The following is a 21,398-nucleotide window of genomic DNA, read 5'->3' on the forward strand; positions in this document are numbered from 1 at the left end:
TTCCCGGTTCATGCGTAAATTTATTGTTGCTTGACTGGAAAGGTATGTATATGCCTTTGTGAAAATTGTCATCCTTTTGTCAACTTGATGATGAGTTGGATCAAAATTTTGTTACGTAAGATAAGATTTGCATGTTTTCATGGTGTTGAGATAAAAATGATATGCGTTGCCTATTTTGGATTTCTTTTAAACAGGAAAAAAATTAACTCCCTAAACTATAAATATTTTTTTTTTGTTGACAGGCAAAGCAGAAACATGAAAAGGCAAAATTCTAAAATATATATAAAAAAAAGAGAGATTATTTATGTGGTATTGACTATGATATACACATACTTGATAAATCCCGGCCTATATGAGTTGAGTTTATCCTTACTTTGCATATGTTCGCGATCCACAAAAAAAGCATATCGTATTTGTGAATAAATTGAACCTCGTGCTATAATAATTAATTTAAATTTTATTTTTACCAAAAAAATAAATTAATTTGATTAAAAGTATTCCGTGATCTCGTTAAAACTATTTTTATTATTCTACATAACATAACAAGCAAGAATATATTTATTATTTTACTCTCTTTTTTTCAATTTAACAACACAAGCATTACTTTTTTTCATAATTTTTTAAAGCTTAATTACTATTCATTTCAATTTTCAATATTAAATTTTATCAACTATTCATTACTTTTTTCACAATTTAACAATACAATATAATCATTATTTTTTTTATCTCTCCCAACACTATTATTATACCCCAAATTTATATATATATATATATAAATATATAATTTTTTACTAATATACTTATTTATTTTTTACTCATTTTTTCAATAAAAATGGAGTTAAATTTGGAAATTTATAAAGGGACAGTAAACCATCGGACTTCACGTTCTGCAACTCGTCGCAACCCAAACAGAGACGTTGATCGTCGAAACTTCCTCCATCGCTATAATCCCCCACTAGAAGCAAATCTCTCTCTCTCTCTCTCTCTCTCTCTCCGAATCCTCCGCCACCTTATCTCTCTCCGTGGAATTTCCGGTGAGTTTCCATATTCAATCTTCGAATTGAATTCACTTCCCTAGTGATCCTCTCTCATCGGACGGATCATGAAATTAGGTCATATTTGCTAATTTTTGCCCCCAAAATTTCGACACGCTGCACCATTGTGTAGATTCTGGCGATGACCATCGGATTTTCGGGGATCTCTTTATCTGATCCACCGTTCTGAGCTGTAGAATCTTAATTTTGATGAGATAAGCTTCTGGCTTGAATTGTGAGCTGACCTTTCTCTCAATTAGTTGCTACTGCTGTTATTGGATATGCAAAACTCGATGCCTTTGCTTGCGGGCTCGAGAAGAGCTTGTATAGCTTTCGAACTGTTTGCCGAAGCAGAAGCATTGCTCGGCATGTGTGATTAAGCTTTGGCGTTTTAAGTATTCGTAAATCGAAAAGTGAATTTACAGAGTTCAAAGCTTCTACATTACCAATTCCTGCAAGCTGCTATATCCACCCATATAGGATGTAAAACTTGTTTTCTTCTCTGGAATCTTCAGCTAAAGAAGAACTTAACTAATTCACATTTTTCTGTAACCTAGTTGCTTGTTGCCCGAGTAGTTTTTTTTTTTCTTTTTCCACAAGGAAGAATTTACTGTTTTTCCGCTCTTTGATTTCAAGTGAGGTCCGAATCGATCAATAACCTCAATCTTATTGGCTTATTGTAAACAGGCTACTGTTTGGAGTTTCTCGTAGGTTGTCAAACCTGCAGCTTCTACTAGATCAATGAGTCAGAAAGGTCTCATATATAGCTTTGCCGCCAAAGGGACTGTAGTGCTAGCGGAGCACACCTCATACTCGGGAAACTTCAGTACCATTGCAGTTCAATGCTTGCAGAAGCTGCCTTCTAACAGCGGCAAGTATACATACTCTTGCGATGGGCATACCTTCAACTTCCTCATCGACAGTGGATTTGGTATGGCTCCGTTCTACTAGTTACAAGCATCTCGGAATCTGATCGAGACAGTGACGTTGATTACTATCTGTTTGTGGTATGTAGTTTTTCTAGTCGTTGCTGATGAATCAGTTGGGAGGAGTGTACCGCTTGTCTTCCTTGAACGAGTGAAAGAAGATTTCAAAAAGCGGTATGGTGCTAGTATTGCCAATGCAGAGAAGGAGACAGATCCCCTCGCTGATGATGATGAGATTGATGATCTATTTGAAGATCGGTTTAGCATCGCGTACAAACTTGACAGAGAATTTGGGTAGCATTTAATGATTGTCCTTTCCTTCAGTTATATTCTCTGTGAATTATCTTGTCAGTATCTTAATATCTTCCATCATTTACCAGGCCAGTACTTAAGGAGCACATGCAATATTGCATGACCCATCCGGAAGAGATCAGTAAGCTATCCAAGTTGAAGGCTCAAATATCAGAGGTCAAGGGTGTTATGATCGACAATATTGAGAAGGTATGGGTTTCGATGTGGAAATTGATTTGAGTCATTAACATAATGTCATGCAAAGAGAGCATCACAACATAGAGAGGTAGGGTGAAGTGAGCACCTTTAATATCTCTGTTGCTTGGAGTACGTTTTCTGAAATGTTTAGAGTAATAATGGTGGCTGAGTCATGTTTGAACATTGTCTATTCATGTCCTCGATTGTTCTTAGTTTTGTTATGGGTTCAAAGGTGAACCAGTCACGACAAACAAGTGATGGGGCTTACTCTAAGGCCATCCCAAGCGACCTTAGAGGAGTCTTGAGTATATTCAAGGGATTTAAGTCTGTCATTGGACTGTAATTGTTAGTCTGATATTTGCAAGCATCAGCATCACTGATTTGTGCCCTGCCAGTGTCATTCAGTCCCTCTCACGTTTTACTGCATCGCCTAAAGATGCATATCTAGTTTACCTTTGTAAAGTTCTAAACAGGATCTTTACCATACATGCTGTCTACTTCCTTTTGTAGGTCTTGGACCGTGGAGAAAGGATTGAACTCCTAGTTGACAAAACCGAAAATTTACAATTCCAGGTATGTTTTTCAGTCTACAGGACTTTTAAGGGGCATAGTTACTATATATAACCATGGGAACATATCTTTTGCCCTCAGGCTGACATTTTCCAGAGGCAAGGGAGGCAACTGCGAAGAAAGATGTGGCTTCAGAATCTACAGATGAAGCTTATGGTGGGTGGAGCAATCCTGGTGGTAATTATATTGCTGTGGCTCTTCGTTTGTGGAGGTTTTAAATGTTGATGCAATCAGAAACCGTTATGCAGTATGGAGAAAGAGCTGGGATGTTTCTTTCTTTCTTACTAGGATTGTGTACAAAGAATGTCGCGTTTTGTGTACTCCTTGAATTTAAGGATCCTCTGCCTGTAAGACGATCTTCTTGTAGTTAGATGCATATCTGTTTACAGCCATGACTTCTTTGTAGTGCTTCCTGTCTGTTACTATTTCGAAATATATGGATTACCAGTTTTCTGTCCAATGAGTTAATGGCTTGCATGGATACCAACTATCTTTGTTTTTCATTTTGTTGAATAACTTGGGAAATGGAATAAAGACAGACAAAAATGAATTAAGTTTAGAACCGAATCGAATCAAAGTCTATGCTCTTAACATATCTTTCATCTTTCATCTTTCATCAAACATGGGGACGAGATGATACATGCCATTATTGAAGCGTGTAAAGATTGATGGCCAAATTACATTATGTCTACTAGAAGTTGCAGACTGAATCCAAACAATCATTCTTTCAGTTTCCCTGCAATCATAAACACATTGTAGGTAACAGCTCTGACCATATCGGGCGCTGGCGCACCCCAAGCTTTCTTGAACTCTTGGACAACTTCCTCGGTCAGTAAGTTCACGCCCTTCTCTTTAGCCGCACCAACTGCCGATGAACTCCTCATCACGTCCAGGAACCTTTCGAAATTCATCTCTCTTTTCATGCTCAGCTTCAGAGGCTGTCCCTCTTCGCCCAACCCGACACTCTTGAATGGGAAGGGAAGATTCCTATACTCCTCGAATATGTACTTCACTCCCGGCCTCCAGTATGGCATCGCGGACTCACGGTATCGGATCTGAAGGGCATCCAATTCCGGGTTTACTCCTATGATGTCGCTGTATCCCCATATGGCAATTAACCCTCCAGGCTTCCGCAGGACTCGGTTCACCACGGAGTAGAACTTTGGGATATCGAACCAGTGGATTGCTGTGGCCACGACCACCAGGTCGACTGAGTTCTCTCCACCAACCATGGCAACGAGTTCTTCTTCGGAGAGTGAGTCTGGTGTGTGAAGGTACCGGATCTGAGGGTGCGGGATCCCGTGCTCAAGTTGGCCCTCGCTGATGTCCGTTGCAATCACACTATCATAGTGCTCTGCGATCTGGAAGAGGGTAAAGATATTATTCCATAAGCATTTGATCATAAACCTGCGGGTATCCTCTCGGACCCAACAATGGCTTCGTACAAAAGAAATCTCCATCACAAAGGATCGCTGCCAGGGCCGATCGCGACACTACGAATAGAATGATACAATCCGCGATGGATATTCATATCAGCAATGCTTGTGCGGAGGATTCTGGTTCTATCGAGCTAAGCTTTAACCAGTCACTTTTTTAATACTTTCTCATTTATGAGGACCCATTTCAGTATGGCCCTCTCGGTGCTAATTTATTGTCTTAAAACTCCATGATAACGAGTCTGGGTCATGAATAAGACAGATTAGGGAGGGCAGAGAGAGTATAGTAACCCCAACGGCGGCTTGGCCATTTCCAGTGCCGACGTCCCAGGCCAAGGCTCGGCGAGGAGTCAAGGCGGATAGCATCGAGTACCACTCGCTTGGGTACTGCGGCCTGACGTCGAAGTAGATCTGCCCGTCATATGGACCACCAGCCATTGGTTCTCACTTCTCCTTTTCTGAACTCTTGTCTCTCTTTTCCGTCTGCTGCTGATTTTATAAAAAGAGCTAAGATGAAGCAAACTCTGACCCGCAAATGGCGATTGTGACGTTTCTCTTTACTGTGCAGCTTAACAGAGTAATGCATGACGTCAACTATCCATACCATTAACTCCAAGGAGTTTGGCTTAATGATAAGGAGGAGATTAGTATTCACCCAATCCCGAGTTCGAAAACCCTTGGAACCACCGGAGCACCTTTGGAGTGATTATCCGTTCCGTGCGCTGCCGAGGGTTCATGGAGCCTCGGGAATTAGTCAGGCGAAACCCAAACACCCCGGATTAGGAAAAAAAAAAACTATCCATACCATTAGACCAGTCAAGTGCCGCTTCACAGGACCTAATCTGAGTAATCACACAATACCCTTAGATTGTTGTGTTTGATTTTAGAGTTGAATAGAGTTGAGTTTTTATTTTAAGTGATTTGTAACGATTATACTATTGAATTATGAGAAAAAGTATGAAAAAATAATGAATAGTTGAGAGAAAGTAATGATTGTGTTGTTGAATTGTGAAAAAAATAATGAATAATTAGGAGAATTTAGTATTAAAAATTGAATTGAATGGTTAAAATAATTGAAAAAAAAGAGAAAAATAATAATTATATTGTTAAATTGAAGATAAGTAGAGTTAAAAAAGAATTGTAAAACTAAACCGGCTTACAGTCTCATGAGCTGTGTTTAAAGTTGTTTGAGTCAGTTGGGTCAAGTCCTATTTTCTAGGGATTTATTAGCTGTTACTGTTATCTTGTTTATCGGATAGAATCTGATCCGATTCTGTTGCTAGATTTTAGGTCAAGGCAATAAGCGGGGAACGTGCCTTAGTGGCAAAATGTGCTGAGTTTTTTTTAGCGTTTAGCGGTTGTGGAGTCTGTATATGTATCTGGTTGTTACGTTTGATTGAAATAGAACTTTCCTTCCCCATATTTTCAGTTTTCTTGCTACAATGTTTTCCTTCTTGTCCTTTGAACAACAACATTGATAGAAGAACATTGAACAACGGTCGTCTTAAAGCCGTATGTGAGTAGAATCAATTAACCATGTGAAAATAACATCTTATATTAGCTGAATATCGAACATCCTAGCAGCAAACCTACTCATCTTCGTCCTATGTTGTGTTCAAGTATCTAGACATTTATAACCAAGTGCCCTGACTCGGCCCCCTGACTGCCTCTGCTGCAGTGGGCACCTCGGGCATGACCACCTCCTGTGAAGAGGAAACATGAACTCTGCCTCGCTTGCCGTGTTTATCATTGAAGCTGTACTGAAGAACTCATGGAAAGATCAATCATTTCCATGCCCATTGTTTGTCCTTTTTCCTGTTCCCACCACGAATGCCTCCGAGTTGGGAAAACTTTCTGAACGTCTCATTGAATTCCTAGGAACTGTAGATTTTCATTCTTAATTTCACATCATTCCTTTTGGTTACAAAAGAAAACGGCGAAGAAGACTATACTGCTACCATACGAGGCAAGATATATTTGCCTTCAGTCTCTGTGAAGATTACAGAACCGAGAAAATCTAAATAGCCGTGACCAGGGGCCATGCTCCAACATGGTTTCGGACTCCATCATTGCGGCATTTCTGACCATTCCCATGGCTATGGGACTGTGTTGCCACAATGAAGGTGGGCGATACATGAGCTCCACCACGACCTCCACCAGCATGGGCTCCTCCAGCACAGGCTCTTGCATGGGCTCCGGCCGCCACCATGAGCTATACGAGTGACAGTGTACCCATGCTGACTCCCTCGCGGCTTCTAACATCACCACATCGAACCTTCTCATCATTGACGAGTTTGTCTGGTAAATTCTCGAGGGACACTGCAGACAATTCTCCTTAAAATTAGAAACTAAATATGTACCTGTCTACCTGTAAGAACTAAGTTTAGGCACAACATGGGTTAGCCATTTATCAACATATAGGCTACGGAAATTCACGTGGTGTCTTGATGAAGTAATAAAAGACTCACGAGCTGCTTCAGATGATCTCTTCTGAGGATTTAAGGACACGAACATGCAGAGGTAGAAGATCATCGGAAGCAATAATTGTTGGATGCAAATTGTCTCAGAGCTGCTGTCCTTTACGTTTTCCATGTGGTTGTGCTAGTCTGGTAGTTAGTTAACTGTTTCTTAGAAGACAAGACAGACAGTTGTTTATGTTGTTATGTTTCAATTTTTAAATTTCAGTGTAGGAGGTAGTTATTTCTCTTGCAGTTATCTGATGTATTTTGGTTATAAAGGGCAGTAACTGACCATTAGTATACATATGAAGATTGCCATCTTTCTCTCTCACTCTCTCTGTGTATTTGCTCTCTTGTACTGTCCAATACTGCAATTCTGCAGATCTCACGGCATAATGCTTGTGAGTGTTTGATCAGTTTGAGTGAGTGTGAGGAATAACAATAATTTCCTCGTTCTGCTTTTTCACTTTTAGTTTCCTTTGCTGCTCGTCGAGACCTTAGAGAAGGTATGATGGTTTATTCCTGACTTTGAATGAGTTGAATCTCTGCACGATTTATTCCTCCCCCGATATCAGTGAATATATATATATATATATATATGAGGTTGAAAAGGCTGCACAGTTAGGATTTCTGTTAAGAGATCCAACTCCAGCACCTCTTCAGTTGAGAAGCAACAAGAGTTTGTTCTTCTGATACGTAGGAAACTGCCTCGTCATTGGATGCCAGTCCATATTCCTATGTTAGTTTTGAAGTTCACCAGATCACGAATTAATTTCTGGCAATACACCTAATGTCAAATCACATGACGTGAATTCATTCTTGAGGTCGGTATTGATGGACTAAACATTCACAAATGAACCTGTAAAAGGGGAAAAATGGTTGTTTCACTTTCCTATTCTTAAACAAATGCGCACGAGGAGATATGAACGGCTGAGACCGCATTCCTGACTTGGCCACCAGTTGCTGCCAGCATGGTGGATGCCCCATTGCTGGCTCTGGCGTTTCCTCCCTTCAACCAACAGATTCCTCTGGGATCTCTTTGATGCCAGGGTTGTAATTGACCGATAATAAGTCTGTTAGTGGGGACAACGACATTGTTGGCAACTTTAGTACCTTATAAAACTTATGGGACGAATTTGCACACCAGATCCTTCATCGTCACCACCACCACCACCACCATGTTCTACAGCATCAACGTATCTGCCACCATATCGGCTCACACGAGCTGCTCTGCCACCTCCAAGGCATCCAACTAAAGCCATGACCATGCTGCTTTCATCGTCGACTTTACTCGGCGAGTGATATTTCTGAGAAGAGCCTGCAAAGTTTTTTACATTCTCTCAACCGTTTCATCAAGATCTGAAACCAGGCATAGAACAGAAAGCACGCAACATAATGCCAGGGAAAGCTCCGGTTTTTTTGTTTGGAGTCATTCCATATGGTTCGTACTGAACCATTGCAAGAAAAGTACACGATATTTTCGATGAAACGACATCCCAACTTTGGGATGACAATCAAACGACAGTACCTGAATGCTTTAGAAGACCAAATGCATCAAATTAAAATCAAGATTCTCACGAGAGAAGTGTTGTACTCATCGAAAGAAGATGCTGTTCCAAATACCTTCCACGGCATAAACCAAAGGAAAAAGAAACAGAATTACTTTCTGCTGAAAGTAATGCAAATTCATGGAGGTAGAAAGAAGAAGAACAGCTCCAAGTAACACAAATTCATGGAAGTTCCAAGTTTCCCGTCCTCTTACCCTGTGAACAGGTTGGTTTGCATGGTGTAGTCCAGTTCGTATTCTAAAACAAGTTCGTGGAAATATCATGTCAGGAATAACTAAACATAAACTCTTGATTCAGCCCGGTCAAAGTCCTCATTTCGCTCTTCTATTCACCATATGATACCAGGGGATGAACTTGCTCTGGTCCAGTTTCCAGAAAAGTCTCGAGAAAGTCGAACTAATTCGAGATACGGAGTAATTTTCCAGAACTATTTTTTTTGCTTTCTTTGTTATTTACTTTGGAGGGATTTAACTGCTCCATGGTTCCATCGCTACATATCAATTGCATCTTACCGCATCAAGAAAAAAAATAAAACCATGACAAAAGGTTCAGTTTGCAAAAGCAAATCCTAATGGCTGCAGCGAAAGTCCCAGCCTTGTCACAATCGGCATTCGGGGGCATTGCTGCTTAATCAGTAATCTACTGCGGGCTTCCTATAATGTATTCAGTGCTAACTTCGTCCAGCAACCTTAAATTCTCCAGAGAGCCGGCAGCACCAATTTAAACAACATATAACAAAGAGTCATGCAAGCTGACTCAGAGGAGGGGGAGATTGTTTCTCTCACGTTAATTTGTTTACTATGTCATTGATTCAGTAACAGAAGAGCTTCTGATAATGTCGATCTTCTATTCTCGAACTAATTTACAATTGAATCGAAAGGAAACCGACACTGAAACTCGTATCCTACTTGAAAATGTTGGCTAAACAGCACTATGGCTAAAGTCCTAGAAACCGAACACCCGAAGAGCACATCATGTCCTGCTGAATCATCTTCAGTTCAAGGCATTCATAGGAGCAAGCATGCATAGGGAGACTAGAACCGCTGCAGTCAGAGTCCCGACTCTGCCACTGATTCGGCCACAGCTGCTACTGTTGTGGTGGTGGTGAAGAATATCTCCACCTGAGCTGGGTGATGAGTGACTGCCACCACTACCACTACGTCCCCAACCACCGCCACCAAACCCTCCAGTGCCGCCACGTGCCCTGCCACTGACACTAGATCCTCCACCACCATGTGAGCCGCAGCCACCACTAAATCCGTTGACGCGGGCTCCACTGCCATCTCCAAGGCGGCGTCCAATGAAATCCACAACTGTGCTGTTTTCACTGTCGACTTTATCCGGAAAGTGAAACTTGCAAGAAGAGCCTGCAAGGTTTTTAAATACTATTTGATCGGTGACAATAAGTATGCACGAGTCTTTCAAGTATGTATCCAGAAAAGCATAAACTCTCGGTAAGAGAAAAATTTAGGATGGCCAATTTTTTTTCCCTCGATATGGCGACCAAGAACCAAGAAAATCATTCCATTATACAATTTCTTTTTCGGTAACAAGGAGGCCAAAGGCCTAGAGCGTACAACTCTCGGCAAGACTACCAAACGACAAGAAGTGCCGGAATGCAGCTCGGAGGGTGCTGTTAGAACCGTGAGTCCACCCATAGCTGCAAGGACCATGCCACTGTACAAATTCATAGCCTACCTATGTGATAGAACTGCTCGGACGGTGCTTCCTCACGCCATGTGATAACATAAAATCACCTAAGAATACCACAATACGGTCCCGTCAAAGTTCCTATTAATGATTAGAATGATGATTTTCCCGGACAAGTTTTTTTTTTTTTTTGGGTTATAAACTTTGGAGGAATTTAAGGAGCTCAACCACTCATCGGTTCCATCGCTATACATTGATTGCTTCCTACAGTTTGTGAAAAATACAGCATTAAGAAAAAAAAATTGAATAACATTACAAAAAGTTTAGTATGCACGAGCATATCCAAATGGCTATAACCAAAGTTGCCGCCTTCGTAGCAATTGGGCACGCGGCTGCTTAACCAGTAATCTGCTGCCACACGTCCTATAAAATATTTAGTGCCAACCCTAAAGCCAAATTCTCTAGAGAGCCTGCAACACCAATTTAAACGATGAGAAAACTGAGAGCCGAACTGCCACATTATTGAAGAGACGATCTTAAAAGTACAATGAAATTTTTACTTGATGCTGCTGCAAATGATCTCTGAGGATTTAAATAGCAGAAGACATGAAGGGAGAAAGAAGAAGACCATGAGAACTCCTGACTTTCTCATTTTGCTTCTTTCCATCAGTGTTTTCTTTTTCTGATGCAGAAAATGATTCAGAAGAGGTTCTGAGTGAGCCTCGAACTCTAAGCTCGGGACAATATTTGGTTTTTTTTTTTTTCCCGGGCAGTGTATATATATTTATTTGAAGTTCAGATATCTGAGGCTGTGAACGGGGTAGGCTGTTAGTCCCGTTATCAGTTGAGGAGCGACAACTAACAAATAGTTTGTTCTGTTATCTCAATTTGCGGACGGTTCGAAGTAGGAGGAGGAGGAGAATGTTTTTCGCATCTTTGTTTACTATATCACCAACCTTTTATTTACAAGTGAATTGAAAGGAAACCCTACAATAGGACCAAGTCACGTTTGTTGACACTGAAACTTTGTAACATACTCGTAAAAATATCCCCGAATCATTACTATGCTAAATTCCTAGACACCATGGACCTGAAAATATATTCTGCGACCCTACTGCATCACATTCACTCCTAGGCCTTATCACCAATTAAGCATCCACAGGGAGATCAGAACTGCTGCAATCAGAGTCCCGACTCCACCACCATTCCGAGCACAGCTGCCACTCTGTCCATTTCCACCAGAGCCAATTGGATAAGATCTGCCTGACTGGGTGGATGAGCGACTGCCTGTGCCTGCAGTGCTGCTGCCACCACCACGTGCCCCGCCGCCGCCACCACCGCCACGTCCACCACCACCTCCACCTCCAGAACCAAGGCGTCCAACAAACGCCACGACCTTGCTGTTTTCACTGTCAACGTTTTCCAGCAAGTAAAATTTCCGAGAAGAGCCTGCAAGGTTTTTAGTTTATCTGATCAACATCGTCACCAAGGTGAGAAACACAGAATAGAATTCGCAGTGAGCTTTTCTTGCTCATTATTCATTATACAGCAAGTATGAGCTAAAGAAAGAGCAGAACATATAATACCAGGGGATACCCCAGAATTGTGGCCCGGCGTCATTCCATCCAACAAGGTGATGGTTCGATCAGGACCACTAGAATCAAGACTAATTCTCCCAAGAGAACAGTTCTACTCATTGAAAGAAGAACCCGTTGCAATTGTAAAAACCTTCCATGACATTTCACAAAGGAAAAAGAAACAGAATCACCTTCTGCTGCTAGTACTGCAAATCCATGGAGATAGATGAAGAACAACAGCAGCAGCAGAGGAAGCAGCTTCCTCATAATTTCTCCTCTTCTCATGTTTTTGCCCTGTCCTTCCAGTTTCTTCCTTCACTTCACTTTGACTCAGGTAGACTTGCATTTATATAGAGAAGCTAAAACTTGCAGAGTCCTTCATTATTATTATCTGGAAGAGTAAAAAAAACTTCTTTATAGGAAATTCATAGTCCCAAGTTATATGGCTTTTATGGCCAAAGTCACCATCGTGATTTGAATATCGTGTGCAGATTGGCTCGCATGGTGTAGTCCAGTTCATATTCTAAAAAAAGTCTTAATTAATAAGGAACGATCATAAATTCTCGGTTTGTTGTTCTCTTTTCTTTTCTCGGTGAACAACTTCGCTCCCTTTTCTTTGTCCCAGTTCTGTTTTTGTAAGGGCCTCGAAAAGGCCATTATGGTCAGAATTTGAGATGGGAATAATTTCTTTTTGGTTACAAGAGAAGCTAATTGCCTAATACAATGAAATATAAATCTTAATAACTAATAAAGGGGCACAAGTAGTTCCGCAAGAAGTATCAAACCTCCTCATGGTTACCATGCGAAGGCATGAGCCATTGCACTATACCTTTTTTTATCGAGATAGGAATAATTTCCCCAGGAACACTTCTGTATTCCAGTTGTTGTTTTTAGAAACTTAGGAGGAATCCAAAGAGCTCAACAGATCAGCAGCTCCATCACTGTACAATAATTGCATCCCACAGCTTGTAAAAATTTCAAGAAAAAAGAGAATGAAAACGTTACAAAAAGTTCGGTATGCAGAAGCAAATCCAAATGGCTGTAACCAAAGTCCCGGTTTCGCCGTTTAACCAGTAATTTATCGCGTCATGCCCTACAATATATTTAGCACCAACCTTGTCCAGCAAATCTTAAATTCTCTAGAGGGCTTGCAGCACCTATTTAAACAATGCGTTATGACAAGCCGAACGTCAATAAGTCACAATCTTAATAGTAAAATGAAATTATACCTGCTGCTTCTGCAAATGCTTTCTGAGGATTTAAATACCAGAAGAAATGAAAGGAAGAAGAAGACCATGAGAACTCCCGACTATCTCATTTTGATTATTTCTCTGCGTTTCCTTTTCTGATTCGGAAGTGGTTTAAGAGTATGATTCGAATTCTAATCTCGGCAATGTATATAAATGTTTGAGATTCACATTTAGAGGCTGTAAACAATTGGTGTCAGTTGAGGAGTAACAGCTAACAAATAGTTTGTTTTGTTCTCTCAACGGCCCAGATTCATCTAAGTGCCCTAACGTACCAATTAGGGAAGAAAATATAATATCAGATTATCCATGGCAACGAAGCTACTATACCTATCAGGGAGAAGAATTTATTGAGCAATCTGCTCAAAACATACCGAAACTGCGTATCGGACTTGAATATGTATCTGAAAGAGAGCTATGCTGAAGTCATAGACACCAAAGCTGAAAGTATATTTTGTGTCCTACTGCATGCACAGGGAGACCAGAACCGCCACCATTCCAGGTGACATCACTCTGTCCATTACTGTTAGCTCCACCCTATCTGTAATGAGGGATGCGACGAGCGCCATTTGTGTAAGATCTGCCCAACAGGGGGGGATGAACGACCGCTTGTGCCTCCACTATGTGACCCAACAATGCCACCACCACGTGCGCCCCTGCCACCTCCAAGGTGTCCAACTAAAGCCACGGCCTAGCTATTTTCCCTGGCGACGTTTTCTGGCAAGTAAAATTTCTGAGAAGCGCCTGCAAGGGCAGCGGGCTTTTATTGCTCATTAATCTGCAATTTTGAGCTAAAGAAAGAATAGAAAGCACAGAGCGTAATACCGAGGGAAACCCAGAATTCTAGTTTGGAGCCATTCCATATGGCTCGACGTGGACCATTAGCAAGAAAGTACACGATATCATGTACTTTGCCATATATGCGATGCCCCAACTAATTTGCGATGGGAGTCACACGTCACTCGTCAGCACACAAATGATCAAATGTTTTGGATGATTCAGCACCTGAGCTTCTGATTAGGACCAAATCAAAGTTCGCTGACACCGGAACTGCATATGCTACATGAAAATATATCTGGAAGAGTGCTTATTCTGAAGTTATAGAGACACCAACGTTGAAATTACGTATATCCACCCGTGTCTCACTGCATCATATTTAGTCCAAGCCATTATGGACCAAAAGCATGCATAGAGAGAACAGAACCGCCACAATCAGAGTTCGGACTCAGCCACCACTATGGGCACAGCTGCCACTTCAGTGATAAGGTATGCGGCGAGCGCCATTTGAATGAGATCTGCCTGAGAGGGGGACTGAATGACTGCCGGTGCCTCCACCACTTGCCTCACCAACGCCGCTGCACCTCCAAAGCGTCCAACTAAAGCCACGACCTTGCTGTTTTGACATCACTGTTTTCCGGCTGGTGAGATTTCCGAGAAGAATCCGCAAGGTTTTTTGCTTCTCTCAACAGTGTCATCAAGGTCTAAAACAGGACATGTCACGCAGATTTTCAACAATGGGCGGTGAGTTTACTTGCTCATATTAATCGGAAACTTTGAGCCAAAGAAAGAACAGAAATCCCACTACATAATACCAGGGGAAACCTGGCCATTATGGCTTGGAGTCATTCCATAATGTTCGACTTGGACCATTAGCCAAAAAGTACATGATATCGTGTACTTTGCTATATAAGCTATGGCCGACTTTGCAATGAGAGTCACACAGGCAGCACCTGAAAGATCAAATGTTTAAGAGGATTCAGAGCTGTTTGTGATAGAGTATTACATCAAATTTAGAATCAAGATTCTCCCGAGATGACTGTTGCACTCATCGAAAGAAGAAGCCATTCTAGAGACATTCCATGAAATAAAGTAACGTAAAGAAAGAAAATGAACATATAGAATCACCTTCTGCTGCAAGTAAAGCAAACCCATGGTGGTAGAAGAAGACCAACAACAGCAGAAGCAGCAGTATCCTCATTCCTCATCTTTTCTCCACTTCTCATGATTCTGTCGTGTCCAGCTACCAGTTTCTTTTTCAACTTCCTCACCTTCCTTCACTTCACCTGAGTACCTTCCTTCACTTCACTTTGACTCAGGTGGACTTGCACACTCACACACATATAATATATACATACACATATATACGTATGAACAAGCTAAAGCACGTGGAGTCCTTTAGTATTTTTTCATCCGGAAGAAGGAAGAAATGTGTGGATCACAGATTCAGAGTGCCATGTTATTTGTCTTTTTTTTTTATGGTAACTGCGTGCAAGCTATACTAATTCCATATGTGATGCCAAAATTTGCCACTTTTGTGCATTGTTGGTGGGTTGGTTGTCCATGTGATATGCGGGATAAATTTGTCCGGCCAGTTCAGTTTTCAGAAAGGGCCTCGAAAAGTCCGAAATGATTAGAACTCGAGAGATATGGAAGGAATAATTCTTCCAGGAGGACTTCTGTTCTATTTTTGTGTTGTCTTTGTTATAAACAGCTCAGCGGCTCCGTCGTTAGACATTAGCAGCATACTATAGCTTGTAAAAACTACAGCAACAAAGAAAAAGAAAAAAAATTCCAAAACATTACAAGAAGTTCAGTATGCAGAACCATATCCAAATGGCTGCAACCAAAGTTCCGGCTTCGTCACAACTGGGGACACTACCACTTAACCAGTAATCTACTGTGACGCGTCCCATAACGTATTCAGTGCCAACTTCGTCCGACAACGTTAAATTTTACAGAGAGCCTGCAGCGCCAATTTAGACAATGTCTTAATAAGAGTCGAGTCGCTAAGAAAATCGTAAAAAGTAGATCTAGCTTACCCATGAGACAAAAAATGGCAACGTAATGAGAATTGACGTGAAATTTTACCTCCTGGTGCTGCTGCTGCAAATGCTCTCTGAGGACTTAAACACCAGAACACGTACAGGTAGAATAAGACCACGAGAACTCCTGACTTTCTCATTTTCATTTCTGATTCGGAAAAGAGTCGGATGTGGTTTCGAAGTACAATTGCTCTTGATGAATATTTCATTTTGTTTCTCGATCAGTGGACATAAATATTGAAGGTTCAGATATCAGAGGCTCTAAACAGTTTGGCCGTTGATCCCATTTTCAGTTGAGGAGTAACAGATAACAGAGAGTCTGTTCTGTTCTCTCAACGGCCCAGATTCATCTCAGGCTATGTACAGATGCCTAGGAAAATGCCACATCATCGAGAGTCAGTATATACAGCTTTGTACATTACATAGGGGGCAACAGAATTGTCGTGTTTTCGGGTAAAGCTCACACATTCGTAGCAAATCTGCAGAAATCCACGGCGAGGCTGGTATATGCACAGCTTTTACACAAATACGTATACCGAAAATAAGAAACCAGTCTACTGATATTCTAGATCTGTATTATGCAGAAGGAGATCAAAACGGTCGTGACCAGGATCCTGACTCCACTGCAGCTCCACCGGTCACAGCCGCCTCCACTGTGGTGGACTCCCCGGTGGTGGTTTCTGGCCCCGGCTGTGTATACGGGAATTAAGGCGCCACCACCTCGAGCTGTGCTGTGCAAGCTGTGAGATTTACTGCCGGTCGGGGCACGTCCACAGCTGGTCCCCTGGGAAATGTTGATAGTGTGTTTCAGGTCATAAGTTCTCCCATTGTCACCGTCAGTTTTCTCTAAAGAGTCTGGTTTCTCGGGAAAACCTGCATTGCAAGAACATATAGCTGAAACAGATAGAAGGAAGGCACATACATTCTAAATTGATCATAACCCTTGGTGGTAATCTTAACCTGTATAATGTGATAGCAAAATGTTCTCAGCTCGATATTTTGCAGAAAATGTGATTGTACTAACATGACGCTTTGTGCTTCCTATCCCTTCATTCACAATTTGACATAAACCAACCAAATTTCGCGTTAAGATATTCTGTTTTACGCCACCAAATACCGAAGATCTTGAGAAAATCTTCTACCACTATGGAAGATTCAAAGTTCCACCTAAGTTCCTCCAGTATTTGAAAGAATCAATGCCCCTTTTGATTGATCTTACAGCTTTTATCTGAGATCCTCCTTTCATATTGGAGACAAGAATGAGTTCCCTTCTGGTGGAAATAAGGTAAAACGAACTGGCCATGTAAAGATATTCCAACCTCATCTAAGGCAGAGCTAGGATTCAGACTGGGTGATGGCGAACCTCATACGGCCAAACTAGAGTGATGATTTTGCTAGGTTGCTGTGCTATATCCCCAGATGCAGACAACTGACAAAGACTGTAATAATTACCCTCAAAGTTTAAAGAGCTAAGATCCTTGAGGAGCAGAAACTTTCTGGACACAAACGTCGACCGTATTGACAAGAACAAAGAATTTCCGGATGATGAAGCCTTCGTAAAAATCGGGAGAGTCAGACAAAGCAGAAATGCCCTCAGAATCAGATTTTTTTTTTAAGGAAAAAGGTGGCTCGTGCAGAGGATACTAAGACATGAAATGGAGGAAATCAGTTATCTACCTGCTAGGACAGATCTCCCCTCGGGATGTCGAGACGCAGGCATATGTAGGTAGAGCACGAACATCAGAAGCAATTTCCTCATCGTGTTTGTCTAGCTGTGAAGGAGGATGAGCTTCTGCTAGTTTTCCTTCACCTCTAGCATGCAAGAGAATCTATATAATACCCACGCCTTTAGAAAGAAAAAGCAAAGAGAGTTCAAGCTCAACTCGAATTCTCATCCAAAAGATTAAAGAAAGACTTTGACGTATGGTTGTGATTTCATAGAACTGAAAATCACAGGTCAGGTCAGGTCAGGACATTCCCCTTTATCTTGTGGCTTTCTTTTTCTTTCTTTTCCCTCCCCTTTCATTGTAGGTATACTTATCAACAAAGCTAGTGGAATCATGCACTTAGTAGATTTATTTCTATGTTCCTTTTAGGTAGGAACGATCGGTTCCGAGTACTCTATATTTTTCATGATATTCGGACTTTACTATGTAAGGGACAGGTTTCAAGATTTTGAAACCGAACCCTATCATGTCGAATCCCAGAACCGGAACCTACCCGGAACCTGTATTATACTACAGGTTCCGGGTATCCTATTGGAACCTGTAAATTTTTTTTTTCTGACTAAATAAAATCGAAAATTTCACATACATAATCAGTAATTATGCCAAATAGAATATTAACAAAGATTTAGATTAATCCATAACAAAAAAAATATGTCTCATCAATTCATCGATAAAATTAAACATTCATAATACGATCCCACACAACGAAGTGCCTCTGTTCTGATTCATTAAAAAAGACAGTCACTTTACTCCTTCCTTTTTCTTTTAATAAATAACCGGTTTCGAATACCCTGTAGGTAGGAACCGGAACTGGAATCGATTTTCACCGATTCCTGATTTTAATAACCGGAACCTATCCTATTTTCAATACGAGCTATCCGAACCCTATCCTAACCGGTAGGTTTCGATCGGTTTTGGATATACCCGATACCTGTACACACCCCTACTTTTAGGTGTACTTATCAACAAAACAAAGCAAGGGGTATCATCCACTTAGAAGATTTCTATGGGCCACCAAATCAAGAGGCAGGGAAGCTCTCCCAGTGCCATTTGCTTTGTGTGAGAAACCGTCCGTCTTCACATAGAGAAGGTCCGATGAGAGACACAGCTACCAACAAGCATGTGTCGTAGTATCACAGCCAATCAATTATTGGATGGACTCAGATTGCCTCAGCTCTCACCTCTCATCAGATATTCTTCTCCTATGCGCCACAGGACGAGCCCCGTCATCTGCACATGAAGTGTTGCCAAGTTGCACGGGCATAGCGTAAGTCCGCAGAAAAAATAAGCCAAACATCTATCCTTGGAATAACCCATAGCAGGGTTCCAACATGTTCGTCTTGGGTCCAATTCGTGTCCTTCCATTTCAGCTCTAGATGACAAAGGAAAGACGAGAGCCGCCCAAATACAATTGTATGCAAAAACCGCCAATGTTAAATATATAGTTCCTAGATTGATAAGCAATCCGAACACAAACACAGCACACAAACAAAGAACACTTTTCCGATACTTCTAACAGTCCCTAATTCTGCAAAAGCATACTAGTGGCCCTAGTAGAGATCCTCTTCCTTGTGGGTGTGAATCACGCAATCGGCCTTCGGGTATGAGACACAGGTGAGGACATAGCCCTTCTCCATCTGCTTGTCGTCGAGGAATGAGCCGTCTGATTGGTCCACGCAACCTGACACCATCTGGCCTGCACAGGTCGAGCATGCTCCAGCACGGCATGAGTAGGGGAGCTCAACACCCGCATTCTCGGCCGAGTCAAGGATGTATTGATCCTCTGGGGCGTCAATCTCGTTCTCCTCCCCGTTAGGCCCGATCAGCTTCACCTTGTAGACTCCTGCCATTGCTGTGACTCTGAAGGAGGAGGATTTTAGCCTGAGTGCCTTGGGGGTGCTTCTCACAGAGCCTGAGGAGAGTGGGCGCCCCTTGATGAAGGCTCGGGATTTCTCTGCAAGAGCGTGCTGAGGCACGCAGGGTGCCAAGAATTTCACAGTCGACATGTCTACACCTGAAGAGTCACACGAGTTTTGAGAATAATATGGTAACAGATAATGTCTTATAGTACGAGAAATAAAATTTTAAGCATCGACAGCAAGCCTAGTCAATTTAGAGCACCCGAAGAAAAAGCTTACTAATGATAACAAGACAAAGCCCAGAAGCTGGATTTCCAATCATTCGATTACTGGTGAGGCATTAGCTTTATACTTTGTCATATCAAATGTGACGTTAACATTATAAATGGAGTCTCAGCCAACACTCATGTTCATGAAAAGAAAGCATCATCCCCAACCCAAATATACTAACACGAGGAAAAGAAAATTCATGTATAGTGATTAATTTCCAGGCATGAAGTACTTTGTTTGTCGAAATTTTCTTTTTTGCTAACCCGGGATGTCCAGGCTTCGCCCGAGTAATCTCCAATGCTCCGTGAATCCTTGGCGGAGCAAGAATGGGTAATCACGCCAAAGGCGATCCGGTGACTCCAAGGGGTTTCGAACCCGGGATCGGGTGAATGATTAAGCTCCTCCTTACCACTAGGCCAAACTCTTGGAGTGCTTTGTTTGTCGACATGTTAACACACAGATGAGTCATTATTCCTTATCACCGACTATGAGAAAATCGCAAGTTAAAGCGGCGGAAATCACAGACATTAAGCAGCAAATATTTGCTAATACTACGCAAGGGAACGCCTCGTGTGATGACACAATAACCCAAAAAGTGAAATTGCGATGTCATTTTCCGACGGCGATACTGAGTGGGAGATAAGCTTCGAAACATTTGGAGAAAATGGTCAAAATTGAATCTTCTTTGTCCTGCTAAGAAGCTCCGAGATCATCAGAAGTGGTTCAATCACGATCGACCAAATCAAGAACTAAGGAACATGTCACTCTCTAAGAAATAAGCCGGGCAATCGAATTGAACAAACCCGACATTAACATCGTAAAGAATCAAATGCATCAAATAAGAAAAGAACAAAACAGGAGATCACGTCGCATAGACACCTCGTCGGCAGGGCAGGAGCAGAACATGAATCAGCGTGATCGGGTAAATAGATCCCTCTTACAATTATAGGAGATGAAAGAAATGGGGGGATTGAGTGAGAAAGAAGCTGATCTTACGGAGGAAGGAAAAGCGAGGCGGAGAGTCCGAAGCGACAGCAGCAGCAGCAGCGAGAGAGTGGTAAATGGGAAACGTAGTCACACTAACAAACAGCAGCAGAGAGCGATTCCTCGTTTGTCGTCTGGAGGGAGTAGGATCCAGTTGTCGCATCGGGGTAATTAGTTTTTTGTAATTTCTTTTTCTTTTTTCCCTTTTGATTTGATTATTTTGTACTGATAAAATCTCTCTCCATTTGTTATAGGATGCTTATACAGTGGTTGAGTGAAAAAACAAATTATGATAGTTTTGAAATTTCAATAGACAAAATATGAATAGCATACGTGTCCATTTTGCGTCCTTTTTTTTTTAATGCGAAGAATTTTTGCTTATATTTTTTATATTTTCGATCACGCATCTTTTTTTTTTTTTACGGTGATAGAGAATAAATCGATTATCATTTCTAGATCGAACCAAAAGAAACCCCAACCTCAAAATCAAATCAAGACCAACATGAAGCAAATCAGTAGAAAACCCGATGCGCAAATCCTCAATTTGATCAATGGACCTATAAATTCCCCGCATCCCAAATCACGCACTCGACAAAGAAAGTTGTATTGGCACAAGAGGTGTAGATGCAATTTATTGGTCGTGTTTGTGTTTGATTTATATCAAGTGTTTACAGAAGGTGATTTTTCTCATTAGAAAAATCAGGGTTTAATCAAATCGACTCCCGTGATGCTACTAGTACTACTGTATATTTATTAAGGATTCAATTATATTTGTTTGGA

The 21,398-nt window shown here is 41.4% G+C and overlaps 5 protein-coding genes across 7 annotated transcripts; 1 reads left to right on the forward strand and 4 right to left on the reverse strand.

The window, feature by feature from the left end:
• Positions 1-874: 874 nt before the first annotated feature.
• On the forward strand, positions 875-3,479 carry LOC116188350 (vesicle-associated membrane protein 727). Of its 2 annotated transcripts, none has more exons than XM_031517641.1 (6): positions 875-1,034; positions 1,722-1,965; positions 2,050-2,254; positions 2,341-2,461; positions 2,960-3,022; positions 3,101-3,479. In XM_031517641.1, the coding sequence occupies exons 2-6, from the start codon at positions 1,776-1,778 to the stop codon at positions 3,242-3,244; spliced, it is 723 nt and encodes a 240-aa protein (XP_031373501.1). In that variant the 5' UTR covers positions 875-1,034; positions 1,722-1,775; the 3' UTR covers positions 3,245-3,479. The 2 variants fall into 2 exon arrangements, with proteins under 2 accessions (XP_031373501.1, XP_031373502.1); XM_031517642.1 differs by lacking the exon at positions 875-1,034 and adding an exon at positions 1,060-1,269 and having other exon boundaries at positions 3,101-3,428.
• A 109-nt stretch (positions 3,480-3,588) lies between these two features.
• LOC116188349 (putative methyltransferase DDB_G0268948) lies at positions 3,589-4,938 on the reverse strand. The gene is made up of 2 exons (XM_031517640.1): positions 4,747-4,938; positions 3,589-4,380 (listed from the first exon to the last, which is right to left on the reverse strand). Exons 1-2 carry the CDS (start codon positions 4,891-4,893, stop codon positions 3,739-3,741), a joined length of 789 nt encoding a protein of 262 aa, XP_031373500.1. The 5' UTR covers positions 4,894-4,938; the 3' UTR covers positions 3,589-3,738.
• A 6,107-nt stretch (positions 4,939-11,045) lies between these two features.
• On the reverse strand, positions 11,046-12,523 carry LOC116188494 (glycine-rich protein 2-like). Its single transcript, XM_031517895.1, has 2 exons — positions 11,901-12,523; positions 11,046-11,581 (listed from the first exon to the last, which is right to left on the reverse strand). The coding sequence occupies exons 1-2, from the start codon at positions 11,992-11,994 to the stop codon at positions 11,274-11,276; spliced, it is 402 nt and encodes a 133-aa protein (XP_031373755.1). The 5' UTR covers positions 11,995-12,523; the 3' UTR covers positions 11,046-11,273.
• A 3,524-nt stretch (positions 12,524-16,047) lies between these two features.
• Positions 16,048-17,771, reverse strand: LOC116188495. Its single transcript, XM_031517896.1, has 2 exons — positions 17,456-17,771; positions 16,048-16,651 (listed from the first exon to the last, which is right to left on the reverse strand). Exons 1-2 carry the CDS (start codon positions 17,535-17,537, stop codon positions 16,344-16,346), a joined length of 390 nt encoding a protein of 129 aa, XP_031373756.1. The 5' UTR covers positions 17,538-17,771; the 3' UTR covers positions 16,048-16,343.
• A 1,074-nt stretch (positions 17,772-18,845) lies between these two features.
• LOC116189219 (ferredoxin, root R-B1-like) lies at positions 18,846-20,796 on the reverse strand. Of its 2 annotated transcripts, none has more exons than XM_031518786.1 (2): positions 20,631-20,796; positions 18,846-19,519 (listed from the first exon to the last, which is right to left on the reverse strand). In XM_031518786.1, the coding sequence occupies exons 1-2, from the start codon at positions 20,779-20,781 to the stop codon at positions 19,056-19,058; spliced, it is 615 nt and encodes a 204-aa protein (XP_031374646.1). In that variant the 5' UTR covers positions 20,782-20,796; the 3' UTR covers positions 18,846-19,055. The 2 variants fall into 2 exon arrangements, with proteins under 2 accessions (XP_031374646.1, XP_031374647.1); XM_031518787.1 differs by lacking the exon at positions 20,631-20,796 and adding an exon at positions 20,501-20,619.
• Positions 20,797-21,398: the final 602 nt, after the last annotated feature.

This window comes from Punica granatum, chromosome 8 (assembly GCF_007655135.1).
Source record: "Punica granatum isolate Tunisia-2019 chromosome 8, ASM765513v2, whole genome shotgun sequence".
Lineage (NCBI taxonomy): Eukaryota > Viridiplantae > Streptophyta > Magnoliopsida > Myrtales > Lythraceae > Punica > Punica granatum.